We start from the raw sequence: 15047 nt of genomic DNA, 5'->3' as shown, positions 1-15047 counted from the left end.
TTGACCCGAAAATCGAAAATCTTCCAATGGGTCTCCCTTTGGATTCTTTCGATTCTTGAGCCAAAAATGAAGTATTTTCGAAATAACTAGCAGGACACTTCTTTGACGTATTTCGATCCGAGGAACACGAACCTATTGAGCAATTCGAGCTACGACTCAATCCTATCGGCGCATTCTTGATCCAGCAAGTTGAAACGTCTTCGTTTTGACGTGGAATACCCCATTTATACAAGCGTACTTAATAGGAATTTTTTCGTTATCGTTGAATTCTATGCCGATATCAACTGCATTCGTACGTGAAATTCTAATTCAAACATGTAAGAAAAACGGTCAAGCCAGTCCATGGCTATGCACGCACGCAGATGACGATAGGCTTTGAGGACTACCTCAGGTAGTGATGAACAGCCTCGGCTTTTTCTGCACACGGTCGACCAGGAGAACGCGAATTTTTGCCTATTTTGTCGATACACGGAAGTTATAGTGTGAATCCCGGAATCATTTGGCGTCCGGGCAAATTTTGGTGTGATCTCCCCAAATTGGAGAATAATCGAGCTCATCAACTGACAATGAGATAAGAGTGAGTAAAGTTGTGGAACTTTGATAACATAAAAAATTCAATACGCATCGATAGCCGAGCTGACAATGAGCGAGGCAAGACAGTTCGGTACAATGCTCAGGACAGAAAATCGCGTCGGACCTAAAGATGGTCGAGCTGACTTGTGGATAAGTGAACAAATACAAAGTTTCAAATAACTATTTTGATTATGAAGTAATACATTAAAGATTTTTATATGTACAATGTTTATTATATTTGTTTGCCTCATCTGTACCGTGCTCGGGTCTCGAGTCCCGGTTCCTTCATTCTGCGCACGCGGGGAACCGCAAATTGTGTTGCTTACAATTTTGGAAAACGAACTAAATTTCCAAAAAATAACATGTATTCATCAACATATCTCCTTGAGTAGGAGCATCTTTTGAACGTAGCAGTGAAGTATCAAAAAATACCATCTCTATGTACCTGTTCAATCATTTCACTTATTCGGGTTCATAGTGAAATAAAGTAAAATATGTAGAGTAGATCGATTTTTTTAATCAGTACAAAACAATTATATTACATCAAAATAAATAAGTACGAAAATAAAACAATGAACGATAATACAAAAAAAATACTATGTACGAGACAAGTTTGAAAGAAGCTCTCGACGTTTTTGCACATCGGTATTAACAATAATAATATCAGAGGTTTTTATAGAATGTATTTACATCCCTTAAATCTAGGATAGTTTTTTCTTTTAATTTGAAGTCAACTTTTTTTTTCTTCGAATGAAATCACTCTGATTCCAAAGCTTATGACCCCTTTACACTTGAATGAAAATATTAATAATAATAACAATATTGGAGGTGGTTGTGTCTTCAACACTTTTCAAATTTTTAATCGAGCTGTTTTGTTGAATTTGAGTTAGATATTCTCTTCCGCCTTTTCTGTGTTCTCTTGTTTCATCTTTGGCAACAAGTCACTCCGATCCATGAGGTCGTCCAGCTCTTTTTTTGTAAAAACTATGAAAGTAAACAGAAAGACAATTATGTTTGATCTCTACCGAATGACCTCTAATGAAATTGGTATTGAATAAAGATAGAGGCTGAAAGAATAACTCACCATCTTTTTCTGCGGTTACGATCGAGTTTTCACTAGATTGTAAGAGGTTTTTTAGATGCACTAAATTCTCCACATTCATGAGGTTCAATCGCGATAGATCTTTAGATATGACCATCTTTTCTAGTTTTCGCTTTGCTTCAGCACGATTAAGGATTCGTTCATCGATAGTTCCTCTTGTGCATAATTTATATACGACAACAGGACGTGTTTGACCAATTCTGTGGCAACGCGCCATGGCTTGAATGTCAGCTTGAGGATTCTGTAAAGGAGAACGTACTTACTTGTAGAAGATTTGCTCTACACATAAATTAGTATTTCAATAAAAATCATACCCAATCACTGTCATAAATAATGACTGTATCAGCGGCCATCAGATTCAATCCGACTCCTCCAGCTCTGGTCGTTATTAGAAATACGAATATGTTTGGATCGGAATTGAAGAGTTTAAGGTCTCTTTGTCTCTCCTCGAACTTAAATGTTCCATCCAATCGTACATAAGAAAACTTTCTCATATTAAGATAATCTTCCAGTACGTCCAAAATCATGGTCCATGTAGAGAATAAAAGAACTCTGTGGCCACCCGCCTTGAGCTTTTGCAACATCGCGTCCAGCACTAGAAGTTTTCCCGAACTTTTAACAAGCTCTTCGTCAATTTTAGGTAGACCGTCAAAGCCTAGGGGGCAATGAATCAGGTAGGGATGATTCACTATTTTTTTATACATAACACCTGCAAAATACAATTTCAGAATAAAATACATTGGGACTACCGAGTGAGCTGGTGATACTCATAATCGGTCATTTTGAATCTTATCATGATGCGTTGGAGATTGTTTGCAACTTTTCGGACTTGTAATAACTCAATTAGTGAAAGTACTTGACTTATAATTGTTTAATAGATCTGAAACTTCTGAAATTACCTACCTCTTTGATTGGTCTGAACACGTATAAAAAAATCTCTGTTACGGTCATCAATATTTGTGTATTGCTTCCACTCAGTTAATTTGGATTCATTTGGTGAGGTATTTCGTTCCCATTTCATAGTAGCAGTTTCATCACCAGACGGGGTAGATTCTCGAGAATAGTGGCGTTCGCGATTAGCACGAGTTGCACGAGTTGCAGACTCAACCTGATTGGCTTTAAGTGTACACCGTCTTTTTGGACGTTGACCATCAATTTCAGGCAATATTAGAGATTCTTCTTCGATTTTACTAAGAACATGAATATCACGGTCCAGAACCGCTTTGTACAAGGCGTGTTGTAGTTCTGTCATGGGAGCATAGACCACCACTTCCTTTTTAGCAGGAATATCTAAACAAACATCTGACTTGAGACGTCGAAGCATGAATGGTTTCAGTATCTCCCTCAAACTCGATAACACTTGTTTCTCTGATTCCTGTTTGAGAATTCTTGCGGTCCCTTCTTCATCCTGTAGCTCATTAGCATCAAACCAAGATTCAAATACAGCCAATTCATTGAAAATTTCCGGCAACAGAAAATTCAGCAAAGACCACAATTCTGATAGGTCATTCTGAAGTGGGGTACCAGTTAGCAAAAGACGGTTCATCGATTGACATTTCTTAAGAACCCTAAATGTAACAACAAAATTAATACCAATGAATCGATAGCCTTTTGCAGTACCTCATTTTTCCATTAAATCTATAAAAATTACAAGCAACTTGGGTACACAGTGGCAAATAGTATTTAAAATTCAACTAGCATCATCAATTTTATAAGATTCTGAACGGACTAGAATGATCATATCTGGTGAAGGCTCTTTAGGATTAAGCTGTTTCTACAAAATTCAGGTCAAGCAACAATCTTTGTTAACACGGTAAAATTTTATCACGATCTAATTTTTCGCGTTTTGTTCATTATGGTGATAGTATAGAGGTGGAAGATAAGTATTACTTACTGTAAGAGTTGGCATTTGTAATTCTTGATTCTGTGCCCTTCATCAATGATAATGTATCTCCACTGCTGCATCCTGAGAAAATATTCCTGCTGTAAAGGTACCTCAAAGGTGGTTAGAACTACTGGTTGGGTTTGGTGTTCATCAATCTTGGCAAATTTAGTGATCTTTTTTGTAGCTTGGTTTCGTTTTTCTGGATTTCCATGGAGCAACACAACGGGTATTTTTGGTGCAAAATTTTCGAACTCCGTAAGCCAGTTTGGAATGGTTGAAAGTGGTGCAATAATTAAATAAGGCCCTGGTATCTTTTTTTCCACAAGGTGACAAATCAATGCAATCACTTGAATAGTCTTTCCTAGACCCATTTCATCTGCCAATATTCCATTAACACCATTTTCATAAAGTACTTGAAGCCATCTCAAGCCCTGAATCTGGTAATCACGTAATTTGCCATTGAAATATTTCAATTTCACATCTCCATGATCTTTAAGCTCGTATTTTACGGCATCTGTATCGCCAATGATTTCTTCTTGGCTGGAATTCAAGTTCTTCTGATCTGCTTTCACATTCATCTAGGAATATAAATTCATATTATGCAATACAAGATGAAAGACTTTTTATAATTAAGTACTATGTAACAGCATTAATGGTGTATGATAATTAAACATGGACACTATGTGGAAACTGGCCAGTCCACACACTGCAAACGTTAAGTTAACGCTAGTCAGGGGTACAGAGTGCCTAGTTTCTATAAATTATTCCAGTATGTGGTTAAAGAACATATAGCTGGAACTCGAAGTGTGGACATCTGGATATGTAGCACATAGATATGTTAGATAGAGCAATAAAAATTGGATGACTTACGTTTTCTTTGGTCATGTATTCACTGATGTTATAATCTTGCCAATCCTGAGGCTTCTTTGTTTTTTTTTTTGGTGGAGCGTTCTCATCCTTTACTTTTGTCTTCCGCTTGAGGTTTGGTTTCAACGTTTGTTTTTGGCTAGACGCATCTATCTTTTGAACTAAATAGTTAGCATAGAACTGACTGCGATCGAGAAGATGCATCAGTCTTTTATATCTCGAGTCTCTAATATCTTGATTGTACTTCTCTGTCGCCGCAAGTTTTTTCTCTTTTTCAGCTTGCAAGCGTAATTGTTTCTTACCCAAAACTTTTGGCAGAGAAGTATTCTCATGTATCGTTGTTTCCAGGGGTGTCTGGTTAAATGTGACATTGTCAGCAATTGAACTATGTGAGTCTTCATCCAAAGGTACTGAATCTAAACATGACCGATGAAATATAAACAATAATTTATTGTCTGTTGATTAAGATTATATATAAATTGACAAGACAGTTACACAAGTTCACAGAAAACTAAAGAACCTATAATACACTTTATTGCAGTAGTAAAGAAATTATTGGTAGCAAGTTTGATGCTATAAACATACAGCATGATGCTATATACAGCTTAGTAAAATACATAGAAATAAATTTCACAGCCTATAATTGTTACAAAAGAGTATTTACAAGCATGAAATGGGATTCGAAAGGAATATGATTCATTATGTATATATTTCTGTTGCAGGTGAAATTTTGGTGCCTCAATCAGAGAAGGTTTCCTCAGTTTAGCCATGATCAGTTTTGTATGGATATATTATGTAATATCAGATATCCCCATGTTTACGAAATTTGGAAAAATCAGGAACAAAGACACAAAGGGATTGAGAGACACGTGTTGAAAATGGGACGACGTACCTGTAGCTACAGATCCGGATATGCTTGCAAATCCTGAATCGTCGCAGATCCCGATAAATTCAACATTTCGGGCCTCTTTGGATGTATTGCTACTTGACTCAATTGTCTGATTACTCATATTAACTAATTTGAAGATCTAATCATTTATTTCACCAAAGTAACAGGAGCTTCGCTTTTACACATTTCTCAGCTCAGTCGCGTTTGTTAACTGATGGCCGGCAATGTGCTTGCTTGCCCATTGCTTGGTTTTTGGTGTGTGTAACGCGATTCCCGCCAATTCTTCTCACTGCTGTCACCGCGCAACAATTGTGAGTTGATAGTTGCGGGTAGGGAAGTGTAAGGGAAGTGGTAGCGAACATAATTTCTCAGTCTGAGGTTATCCTCCATCAAGAGTGATTATCTGACTATTTGTAATCTGATGTGGAATAATATGGTAACGTGATATTATAAGTATATGTTGGAATAGTTGTGACAGTTGGAATATCGTCGATTAGAGATCAAGTTGGAAAATGACCATCATTGATTATGTACAAACGTTATCGGACAATCCTTATTTCGGAGCTGGTTTTGGGCTCTTTGGGCTCGGCGCCGGCGCCGCAATGCTTAGAAGAGGGATGCAAGTAGGGTTGATCCTTTTCAGGTAATTATTCGTTCAGTTATCAAATATAATTCGTAAACTGCCTCCAATGCCACAGTGTAATTCAAAACTTTAGTAAGCGTTCAACTTGTCTTACGAGTTTCAGCCTACCTATCCTTCGAGTTTCTTCAACAACAAATTTAAAACCTTTTGATGGATAGATTGAAATTTCGATTTATGGTTCGCTATTAGTCAATCTAGACACTGTTGTTGTCTATTCTTCACTATTCACTGTTCCATTGAATAGCCTCATCGTCATCGATCAAACCAAAGATGCGATATCTCATAGATCTTTCAGAAAAAATCATTAATATTACCAATCATCTATTTCAGGCGGCATTATATGATCACGCTGGAAGTTCCCTGTCGTGACAAAAGCTATCAATGGCTTCTGCAATGGATCACCCACAAAGGTGCTAAAAAAACTCAACATCTTTCTGTTGAGACACATTTCGAAATGAAAGACACAGGCCACATCAAGACTAAATATGATTTCATACCAAGCATTGGTACACATTTCTTTAGGTTTGTATGAAGTGGTTTAATCCACAAAAGTACTAGCAATAAAAATTATTGATTAACATTAACAATAGAATGATTTTTGACAAGATGAACTATTATATTTTATAATCAATGATCTGTAATGATCAATGTCTCATGAACAAAGTTAATTGTAATTCCAAGTCATATACCTCTCACCTTATGTAGTAATCACATTGATTAATATTATCATGAGATCTGCTAGTTACCAGAGCAAATGTTTGCCCAGTCTTCAATTGTAGCTCAATCTAATAATAGCTTAGCTATAGCACGTATAATTTACTTTACAGATACAACAGCAACTGGATAAAAGTGGAACGAACCAGAGAACAACAAACTCTTGATTTGCACATGGGCATACCTTGGGAAACTGTTCAGCTGACAGCATTTGGAAGAGACAAAAGCATTTACTTCAACATCCTTGAAGAAGGTCAGGTATACCCTCAATGTTTTTTCATTCAATCATCTGCCAACAATTCTACCTGACAGTTTGCGACCGATCAGAATCAGCTATGAAATCATTTACAAATTTGTATTCACAGTATCAGAAGATTGTTTCACTACTGCCTATTCATTCATCTATTGTATACTTTCTGCAGCAAGGACAATGGCCTTGAAGGAGCATGAGGGAAAGACGATAATGTACACAGCAATGGGAAGTGAATGGAAACCTTTCGGACATGCAAGGAAACGACGACCTTTAAACTCAGTGATTCTGGATGTTGGAGTGGGAGAGCGGATTCTCAATGATTGCAGAGAATTTATCGACAATCCTGGATGGTATAGCGAAAGAGGTCATCTCATGAACCACACTGTAATTAACATTATTCACAGCTTCACTCTTAAGCCAACTGGTAGAAATTATCCTTTGATACTAATTATAAATTGCTAGGTTCAGCTGGTTCTAAAGTAACTGCTCAGTATTTTGATCTTGGAAAATATGCGGCACGTTTAGTTTTAACGTTTGTGATTAATGTCATTGAAATATGCTTACGCCGGATCCAGGTATAAGGCACACAATCAGTTTCACAACGAATAGGTCTACATCTACTTCGTTTTCATTAAAACTGTAGTCACGGTTCTCTTGCTATGTGTGATTTGGAATTCTACCTATGTATCATATTCAATAATGAATCGGTTTTTACCTAAATCAGGGATCCCTTATCGGAGGGGCTATTTGCTTCATGGTCCACCCGGCTGTGGCAAATCATCCTACATAACGGCATTAGCTGGTGAACTGGAGCGAGGCATCTGCGTGTTAAATTTGTCAGAACGTGGTCTTTCCGATGACAGACTGAATCATTTGTTAGCTGTAGCTCCACAGCAAACAATTATTCTTCTTGAAGATGTGGACGCTGCTTTCATTAGTCGAGAGGAATCAAAGGAAGGTGAGTGACTGAATTAGTGGAAGGTAATTACTTGAGTAGGAAAATTATATTTATGCAGAGGTAACTTATTTTATATTTATTCACAGTGAGAGCAGCGTTCGATGGATTGAATAAAGTTACATTTAGTGGCCTATTAAATTGCTTGGATGGCGTAGCATCTACAGAGGCAAGGATTTTGTTCATGACTACTAATTACCTTGAAAGACTGGATCCGGCCCTTGTCAGACCTGGTAGAGTTGATGTTAAAGAATACATCGGTATGTGATATATTTAATAGTAAAACTACGTATTCACAGTTATGTTTGCCAAAGGCACAGATCTGTTTCTAATTGACTTGAATCAAATCGTTATCGCAGTAATTACTGGTGATCAATAATTATTTTTATCTTCCAGGTTGGTGTAGTGGTAGCCAAATAGAACAAATGTTCTTGAAGTTTTACAAAGTCCCAGGAAAATCCACAGCAGAGTTAGCCTCCGAATTTGCCAAAAGCGTAATGGCTTTCAACCGGAATGTCAGTCCTGCTCAAATTCAAGGCTTCTTCATGTTCCACAAGAATGACCCTGATTCAGTAATCAATAACGTAGCACAAATATGGGAACTCCATTGAAATAATAGGTAAATTCACACCATGAGATGGCTCATTATTTCGAAGAGTTTCCAGTACTACCATGTACGATCAACATTACAATAACCTTTGTGTACCTTTGCAAAAATTAAATGTCTACCCCCTTCTGTTCATCGAAAAAAAACAATTCGAGGAAAGGTATTTGCTCTGAAGAAGGAAACTGGTTATTAGTCAATGTAAGTGATCAAAAATCGAACTAATAAATTTATTGTTTTTAATTGGTAGAAATAAATCGATAGTTTTTAAAAACTGGTGACAAAATATGTCAGCATGCCTGACTGCTCTTCAATTTTCTACGCATTTTTCCCCTTTTACCTGTTAACCTTGTTCACAATGAAATGAAGCTCATTCTGATCTTGAACTCAATCAAAACTTTTGTGTCTTAACCGAACTGAAAATTATCAGACGCCTTGGGAAGAATCTGTACGAAACATTACATCAATTTCATTTTTGAATTTACAAGATCTTAAATACATTTTTTTTATGACAGTCACTGGACCTCGGGCGATTTCGATTATCATCTTTTACGAAAGATATGAAGTGCTTATGAGATACATTCCTGTTCAGTCATCTTTTTTCGGATGCTGATCCCAGTGTCTGATATGGCTCAAGAGATTTGTAGCTGAACGGTTTGCATGTTTGATTCGCTCTGGTTGCTGTTGCTTGATGATTTCCTCGATACATTTCGTCGACTGGATGATGCACTAGACTTAGTGGTTGTAGTACTGAACTCTTTGTTAGCATCTTGCTTTCGGCACAAAAGTTTCCGCACAAAAGTACGGAAGCCGTTATGCCACCAAGCGTAGATAATCGGATTCAATAAGGAGTTGAGGAATCCGAGTATGGCAAGGGGAGATGCTATTGCCACTTTCAGTGTTTTACAATCGCCGTTTGCCTGCTCGCAAAAAACGTACATGCAACTAGCGATGAAGTATGGCAGCCAAGTAAGAACAAAACTCCCACAAGTGAAGGCCACTACTTTCACAGCTTTTACGTGCGATGGTTTTCTCTGTATGCTCTGCTGAGTGTGACCAGGATCTTCATTAACGGTGTTACCACGAAATATTCTTAAGCCCTCAGACTGATGTACATCTCGCGGATTATCCCTTCTATCTGCCTTCCGCAATTGTACAACCTTTTTCACAGCATGATAGAGAATAATACTGTACAAAACCACAACTAGGATCACAGGAAGAAGTCCAGCGAACGTTATCAATAAAATGAGACCCGACGGTGCTAACGTGATGAACCAACAAATCTTTCCACCCTGTGTTGCTCCACTCCATAAACCTGTAGCTGGGAGGAATCCAAGAATGATTCCTATTGCCCAGGTGAATGTGATCAACAGTCGAGCACGTGTAGGATAGACCCAACGATGATACTTCAAGCCATGTACTATGTAGAGGAATCGGTCCACTGCTATCAGACCAACTGAGTATATGGAAGCGAGCGTACTAGAAACGATTAAACCTGGAAATGTAACGAATACATCGTATCATGACGATATTGGATAAACAGAACTGATAAAAGACTAAATTTACACATGGAGCTGTACTGTATACTTACAGACACTGATATATGTATATACTAACTAAGTTAGTATTATACATCAGTGTCTATAGATAAGTTGCAGCTAGACTTATTTTTTTCGATTATATCTAAACCTTCCACTATAAAATAATATTTTTTTGAGCACGTTAAAAGAAGGATCGTGTCCTTATATTTAAAAAAAAAAAATCATTACTTTAAAATGGATTGTAAATTATTTGTTTTCGCAGAATTTTTAAACTTGTTTCGAAGCTAGGATAATAATTCAAGAAAACCGGGTAGCGGTACTCGCAAATATTCACACAGCAAGTTTTCCGAAGGAAAGATATAAAACGTGATAGAATTTCTTGTCTCAGAGTTTTCGTATACAGCGTAATTGAATGGTGGCGATAAAAATACTGAGGTGCCTACAATTTATGGCAGACTCTTAAAGATCGCGGGTCTTCGACGGGAATTACGAGTTCTCGGAATAAAGTGAAAGAGAGAAATCTGGTAATTTAGTTGGAATTCTCTACCAAATTATTTTGTTATAATATCGATTTCTTGGTACGAGAAATAACATAGATTCCATCGTATGGTAGACCAAAAACAAACAAAAAAAAAAAACTGAAGATAGTGAGTTCTTTAGATTTCGCAAGAACTTAAGATTGATTATAAATAATAAGCTTGCCCTTTCAGGATATATATTTTTAATGGGCTTCTGGAAAATTGTTTTGACTCTTCAACGTTATGAGATATGAAAAATTTCTTAGACCCAATTACGCCCAACCTTTGGCGAGGTAACACTTGAAATTTCAACAAGGAATTAATGATCGAAAACTCTGTGATCTTCTTTAAACGGCCTGACGCCTACCCTCATTGCTTTTGGGAGAGACTCACCTATCTGAATGGAGCACGAAAAATGACTACGAGACTCTTTTGGGTAGTATTGCCCGAAAAGCACAGCAAGTCCTGTGACTAAATCTGCCATGGCAACGTTTCCCAGAAAGAGGTATGTCGTCCTTGGATTTGCTCCTTTTTTAAGTAACAATCCCGAGGATAGAACTACCATAAGATTCGTGATGATAATGAGCCCGCCAAGGCCCGGTATGAAGATGTCGTAGAGTTTCAGTTGAGTTTTGCCACCGTGAACTTGGGTCAAATTTACATGCGGACTCATCGTTGTGTAGTGAGAAATGGTCGTCTCGAGTACCTCTTGCAGCGTCGTACTCGTGAAAATCGCATCTTTTTCGTCCTGTAACAATTGCAATACATTCGGGTTTGGAAATTATTCAAATCAAGCAGACTATAAAAATCAAATTAGAATGCAGCGCACGACACTTGAGTCCTTCAGTTTGATAGCTACGTAGTCAACGGTGTCATGAAAAAAATTTAGAGCTCTCCCCTAAAGAGAAATTAAAAATTGAATGCAAATTGCCGTATTTGTACGAAAAAAGCAATTTATAACGATGAAATTAATGTTTATATAATCAAATCTCGGCACTTAGATAATGAAAGGCAGTTTTGACACAAGATTAACAACGGCGTGTTTTAGGTCAGCAATATTACCCTTTGAGGTTTAAACTTTGTGTAACTTATAACTGACGAGTCCCCGACATAAAACGAACGACAAGAATTACAGAATCAAAGAGAAACTTTGTCACAAACGAGGGTCCAAACTTCATGTAAGCCCAAAAAACCACAGCTCAGTTGTGGTGATTATAATACCTTGTTTGCTGCATTTAATAGCGATTCCGAAAGAATAGGGGGGTGTCTTCAGTCTTAGTTGATTTTAATCTGTTTTTCTCGCACCCCTACGGACGTACCTACATTAAAATGCTACGAGTGTCGAGTGAGTCATCTACGATCCCTTTGGCCTCACCCTTGTTGCGCTCGCTATCGAGCTAAGATTGCAATTTAGGGCATTGCTAAGCGCTGCCCGCATTTCACGAGGGCGTACCGAATAGGGTGGATTCAATTCTTCTTGGTACTTATTAAAGTAACAGCAGCTCGAGAGTTGTTCGAGTTTGTCGTGTATATATCGAGGGTTGAAAACAAGAAAGGTGTATCCAACAAAATTTCGGGACCGCAACTGAAAACAAGTCATCGCTACTAAAATTCTTATCGATCTTCCACGAACAAATTTTTTTTTCATACCGTTTCAGCTCCTTCTTTGATAATCGAGAAACCTGATTTAAACAATCTGAAATCTGTTCAAAGCTGTCAAAGTTTTTTCGAGTCCATCAATTTTTCGTTTTCATCATTGAAATAACAAACTCGATTTGAAATCAGGATTGTTTTGGGGATTTCGTAGAATATTCGAGTTTATTATAAATATCAGATACAATGAAGGGTCTTTTAAAATGAGCTCTTCAAAAATTAAATTTCTCGGAATCATTCGTAAGAAATTTTCCATAGCACCGAATCTCTTACAATTTTAAGGTCTGTCTGATTTTTTCCCCCAACAGGGCACTGGAATTTTAATGAACAAAATCTAAAACTGTAGAATTCTTTTTCTTTCGAATCGGTCTAATCAATAAGGAATTATTGATAAAAGAAAAAACCCTCCTTTCGTCGTTCCGTTCTTTCATAACAGCATCACCGTTGCTCTCATTCGTATGCTTCAAAAAACGATGAAAAATCAACTTAACGTGCTATAAATTTTAGAACTCAAGGTTCGCACTTTGACGACGGAAAAAGCTACGCCTTCATTGATCTGAATGATCATATAGATATACTTTCTGGGTCAAACAACGCACAGAGAGCGGCATATAATAGCGTTTTTCAAGTATCCAACGTCAACCGTCGAAAATTCTCCAGGAATATACAGAACTTATGATTGAAAAAGAAAGTCCGATCCAGGCGATGATTACGAAAATGTTCAATAATTCAATTACCATGATCGTTGCTTTAATCCCTATTATTCCAATGTAGATAATATCCCATCAGTTGACGTTCCCAACTGACTTGCACTAGGTCATGTTCAGTAAATTTACACGTTCTCCGCAATCGCGGATGTCTTAAGTAACACGGTCGATGACGAGTAGAAAATCGTGCACTTGACGCATTCGTTAATTATTCTCGGATAGAGACCGGCAAGAATGTCTCCTTGCTATTACGTGTGTACGGTGCTAAATTGTTACTACCGCAAAGTGAGAGTCACTACTATACGTTGTTTACTGTTACATGTGCCACGCACGGAGTCGATGAGATTCCGAGCCACTCAAGCAAGAGACAAAGCTCATCTGCCCGGAGCAACAGTCCGTTTCTCTGATAAAGTCTGTTTCGACTGTAATTTTATTTTTTATTTTTTTTTTTTTTTTAATTACACCGAAGACCAAGCGGTCGCGTCTCGCGTAGGATGTGGCAACCGTCGTCGTACTCTGATATTGTATGTATGAGTTTCGGAGACTGGGAATCCCGAATAGATTCGAACGATGCTGAGGCCGTACCACAATCGTCGTATTCAACGCAACGCGCGTTCAGAATATTTTAAGCACGAAATCGTTCTTCTTTTCGTTCGGATACCCGGAAACGCGATAAAACCAATTTTCTCGTCCGCGTTGTTGACCGTCAAATATAGTATCCGTTCCGACAAGATACACACGAAGCGAGCCGCCGACCAGCATTATCTATTATTGCAGTGTGTCCGTTTGATGTTTCGTAAAACCTGATGATAACTGTCAGTGTGACTCGCAATCGGTGACTAACGTTTGACCATCGCAGCACATGAATTAATGTTGTCGTAAGATTACAGAGCTTCGATTTTTAAATCTCCTGCAGTCCCGCGGTTAACGCCGTATCGATTTTACCCTTGGCATGGTGAATTTTCTCATTGACAACCGTATATCTTAGAGGTGAAAATTTCCGATCCAAATCACCATACATTACGATAATATAAAGCACCATCGGTTCGTTGGCGGTGCGAAAAAATTGACATTTTTCAAAACAAATGTCTCGTACGGAGGAGGTCCAGGAACCCCTCGATTCTTTCACCGGCAGGAGGCGGACCTTTTCCCGCGGCCGGATGTGGCAGCTCGTTTGTAGCCGCTAGCGCTGGTCCGTGTCGATGAGTATGTCGTTAGAAACCACGCAGGGAAAGCTCGCTGATATTTTATACGGGGAGTTCCATGTGCGGTGGGAAATTCGCTGCACAATCCTTGCTCGTCGAGTTTTATTTCATCTTGTTTATCTTCGTTTTTTTTTTTTCGCTCACAATCAGTAAAAGAATTATAACGAAGATTAGAAAAGAATTTTTCATAAAATTTAGATCACAATAATGCAACAGTTACATATCTTTGAACGGCTGACAGGAGGAGCTGTAGATATTTTTCGATATCTACGGTGAAACAGAAGACGAGATTACATTACCTTAAATGGAACTTGGTTTGGAAATTCAATCTCTTAGATCAGTTACGATTCGGAGGATTTTCCCCCCCCCCCCTGGAATTCAAGCTTTCCGCGCTTCCAAACGGACTTTAAAAAAAATTGAATCTTCGAACCCCGTTCCAATTAACCGTCAATTTTTGTCGCAATTACACTTCGTCGACCAACAGACTCCGTTCGGTTTGCAGGCAAGTTTCATCGATTTCAAGGTGCTGGTTAAAATATTCTGTACAGTAGAACTGGAGGCCGGCATCTATTCACTTGGAATTCCGTAATAACAGAGTCCGGTAAAATTTCACGAATGCTTCGATAGCTGGAATGTACCTCGACGAAACGGTAACTCCGAAATTCGGGGATTGGTATAGCATTATGGAAGTGCGTATTCCTGATGTACGTAGCTACACTTGATTGTGTATTGCAAAAAGGAAGTACGGCATCGCGAAATAATATTCATCAATCCTGATTGAAACATTCGATACAGGTGGAGATAATTTAGATCGATTTTTCAATGGAATAATTCTGCATCGGTTCAAGTACCTGCGTTGTCAGAAATTATACGTACACATAGATGGTACATGTGCGGATACCTATGTGATATGTAGATTGATGCTCAAACGAACATGT

At 38.0% G+C, this 15047-nt stretch overlaps 3 protein-coding genes across 3 annotated transcripts; 1 reads left to right on the top strand and 2 right to left on the bottom strand.

The window, feature by feature from the left end:
- Positions 1-1070: 1070 nt before the first annotated feature.
- Positions 1071-5566, bottom strand: LOC105685850 (lymphocyte-specific helicase-like). The gene is made up of 7 exons (XM_012400286.2): positions 5320-5566; positions 4431-4843; positions 3570-4138; positions 2579-3243; positions 1990-2384; positions 1658-1916; positions 1071-1557 (listed from the first exon to the last, which is right to left on the bottom strand). Exons 1-7 carry the CDS (start codon positions 5435-5437, stop codon positions 1460-1462), a joined length of 2517 nt encoding a protein of 838 aa, XP_012255709.2. The 5' UTR covers positions 5438-5566; the 3' UTR covers positions 1071-1459.
- Positions 5567-5687: 121 nt separating this feature from the next.
- On the top strand, positions 5688-8771 carry LOC105685917 (mitochondrial chaperone BCS1). The gene is made up of 7 exons (XM_012400399.3): positions 5688-5959; positions 6290-6481; positions 6787-6926; positions 7096-7290; positions 7651-7884; positions 7971-8141; positions 8278-8771. The coding sequence occupies exons 1-7, from the start codon at positions 5829-5831 to the stop codon at positions 8490-8492; spliced, it is 1278 nt and encodes a 425-aa protein (XP_012255822.1). The 5' UTR covers positions 5688-5828; the 3' UTR covers positions 8493-8771.
- Positions 8702-13731, bottom strand: LOC105685918 (glucose-dependent insulinotropic receptor-like). Its single transcript, XM_012400400.3, has 3 exons — positions 12935-13731; positions 10938-11292; positions 8702-9980 (listed from the first exon to the last, which is right to left on the bottom strand). The coding sequence occupies exons 1-3, from the start codon at positions 12935-12937 to the stop codon at positions 9118-9120; spliced, it is 1221 nt and encodes a 406-aa protein (XP_012255823.2). The 5' UTR covers positions 12938-13731; the 3' UTR covers positions 8702-9117.
- Between the last annotated feature and the right edge of the window lie 1316 nt (positions 13732-15047).

Source organism: Athalia rosae, chromosome 5 (assembly GCF_917208135.1).
Source record: "Athalia rosae chromosome 5, iyAthRosa1.1, whole genome shotgun sequence".
Taxonomy (NCBI): Eukaryota; Metazoa; Arthropoda; class Insecta; order Hymenoptera; family Athaliidae; genus Athalia; species Athalia rosae.
The sequence above is the reverse complement of the archived record's forward strand: the minus strand, read 5'-3'. Positions and strand labels throughout refer to the sequence as shown.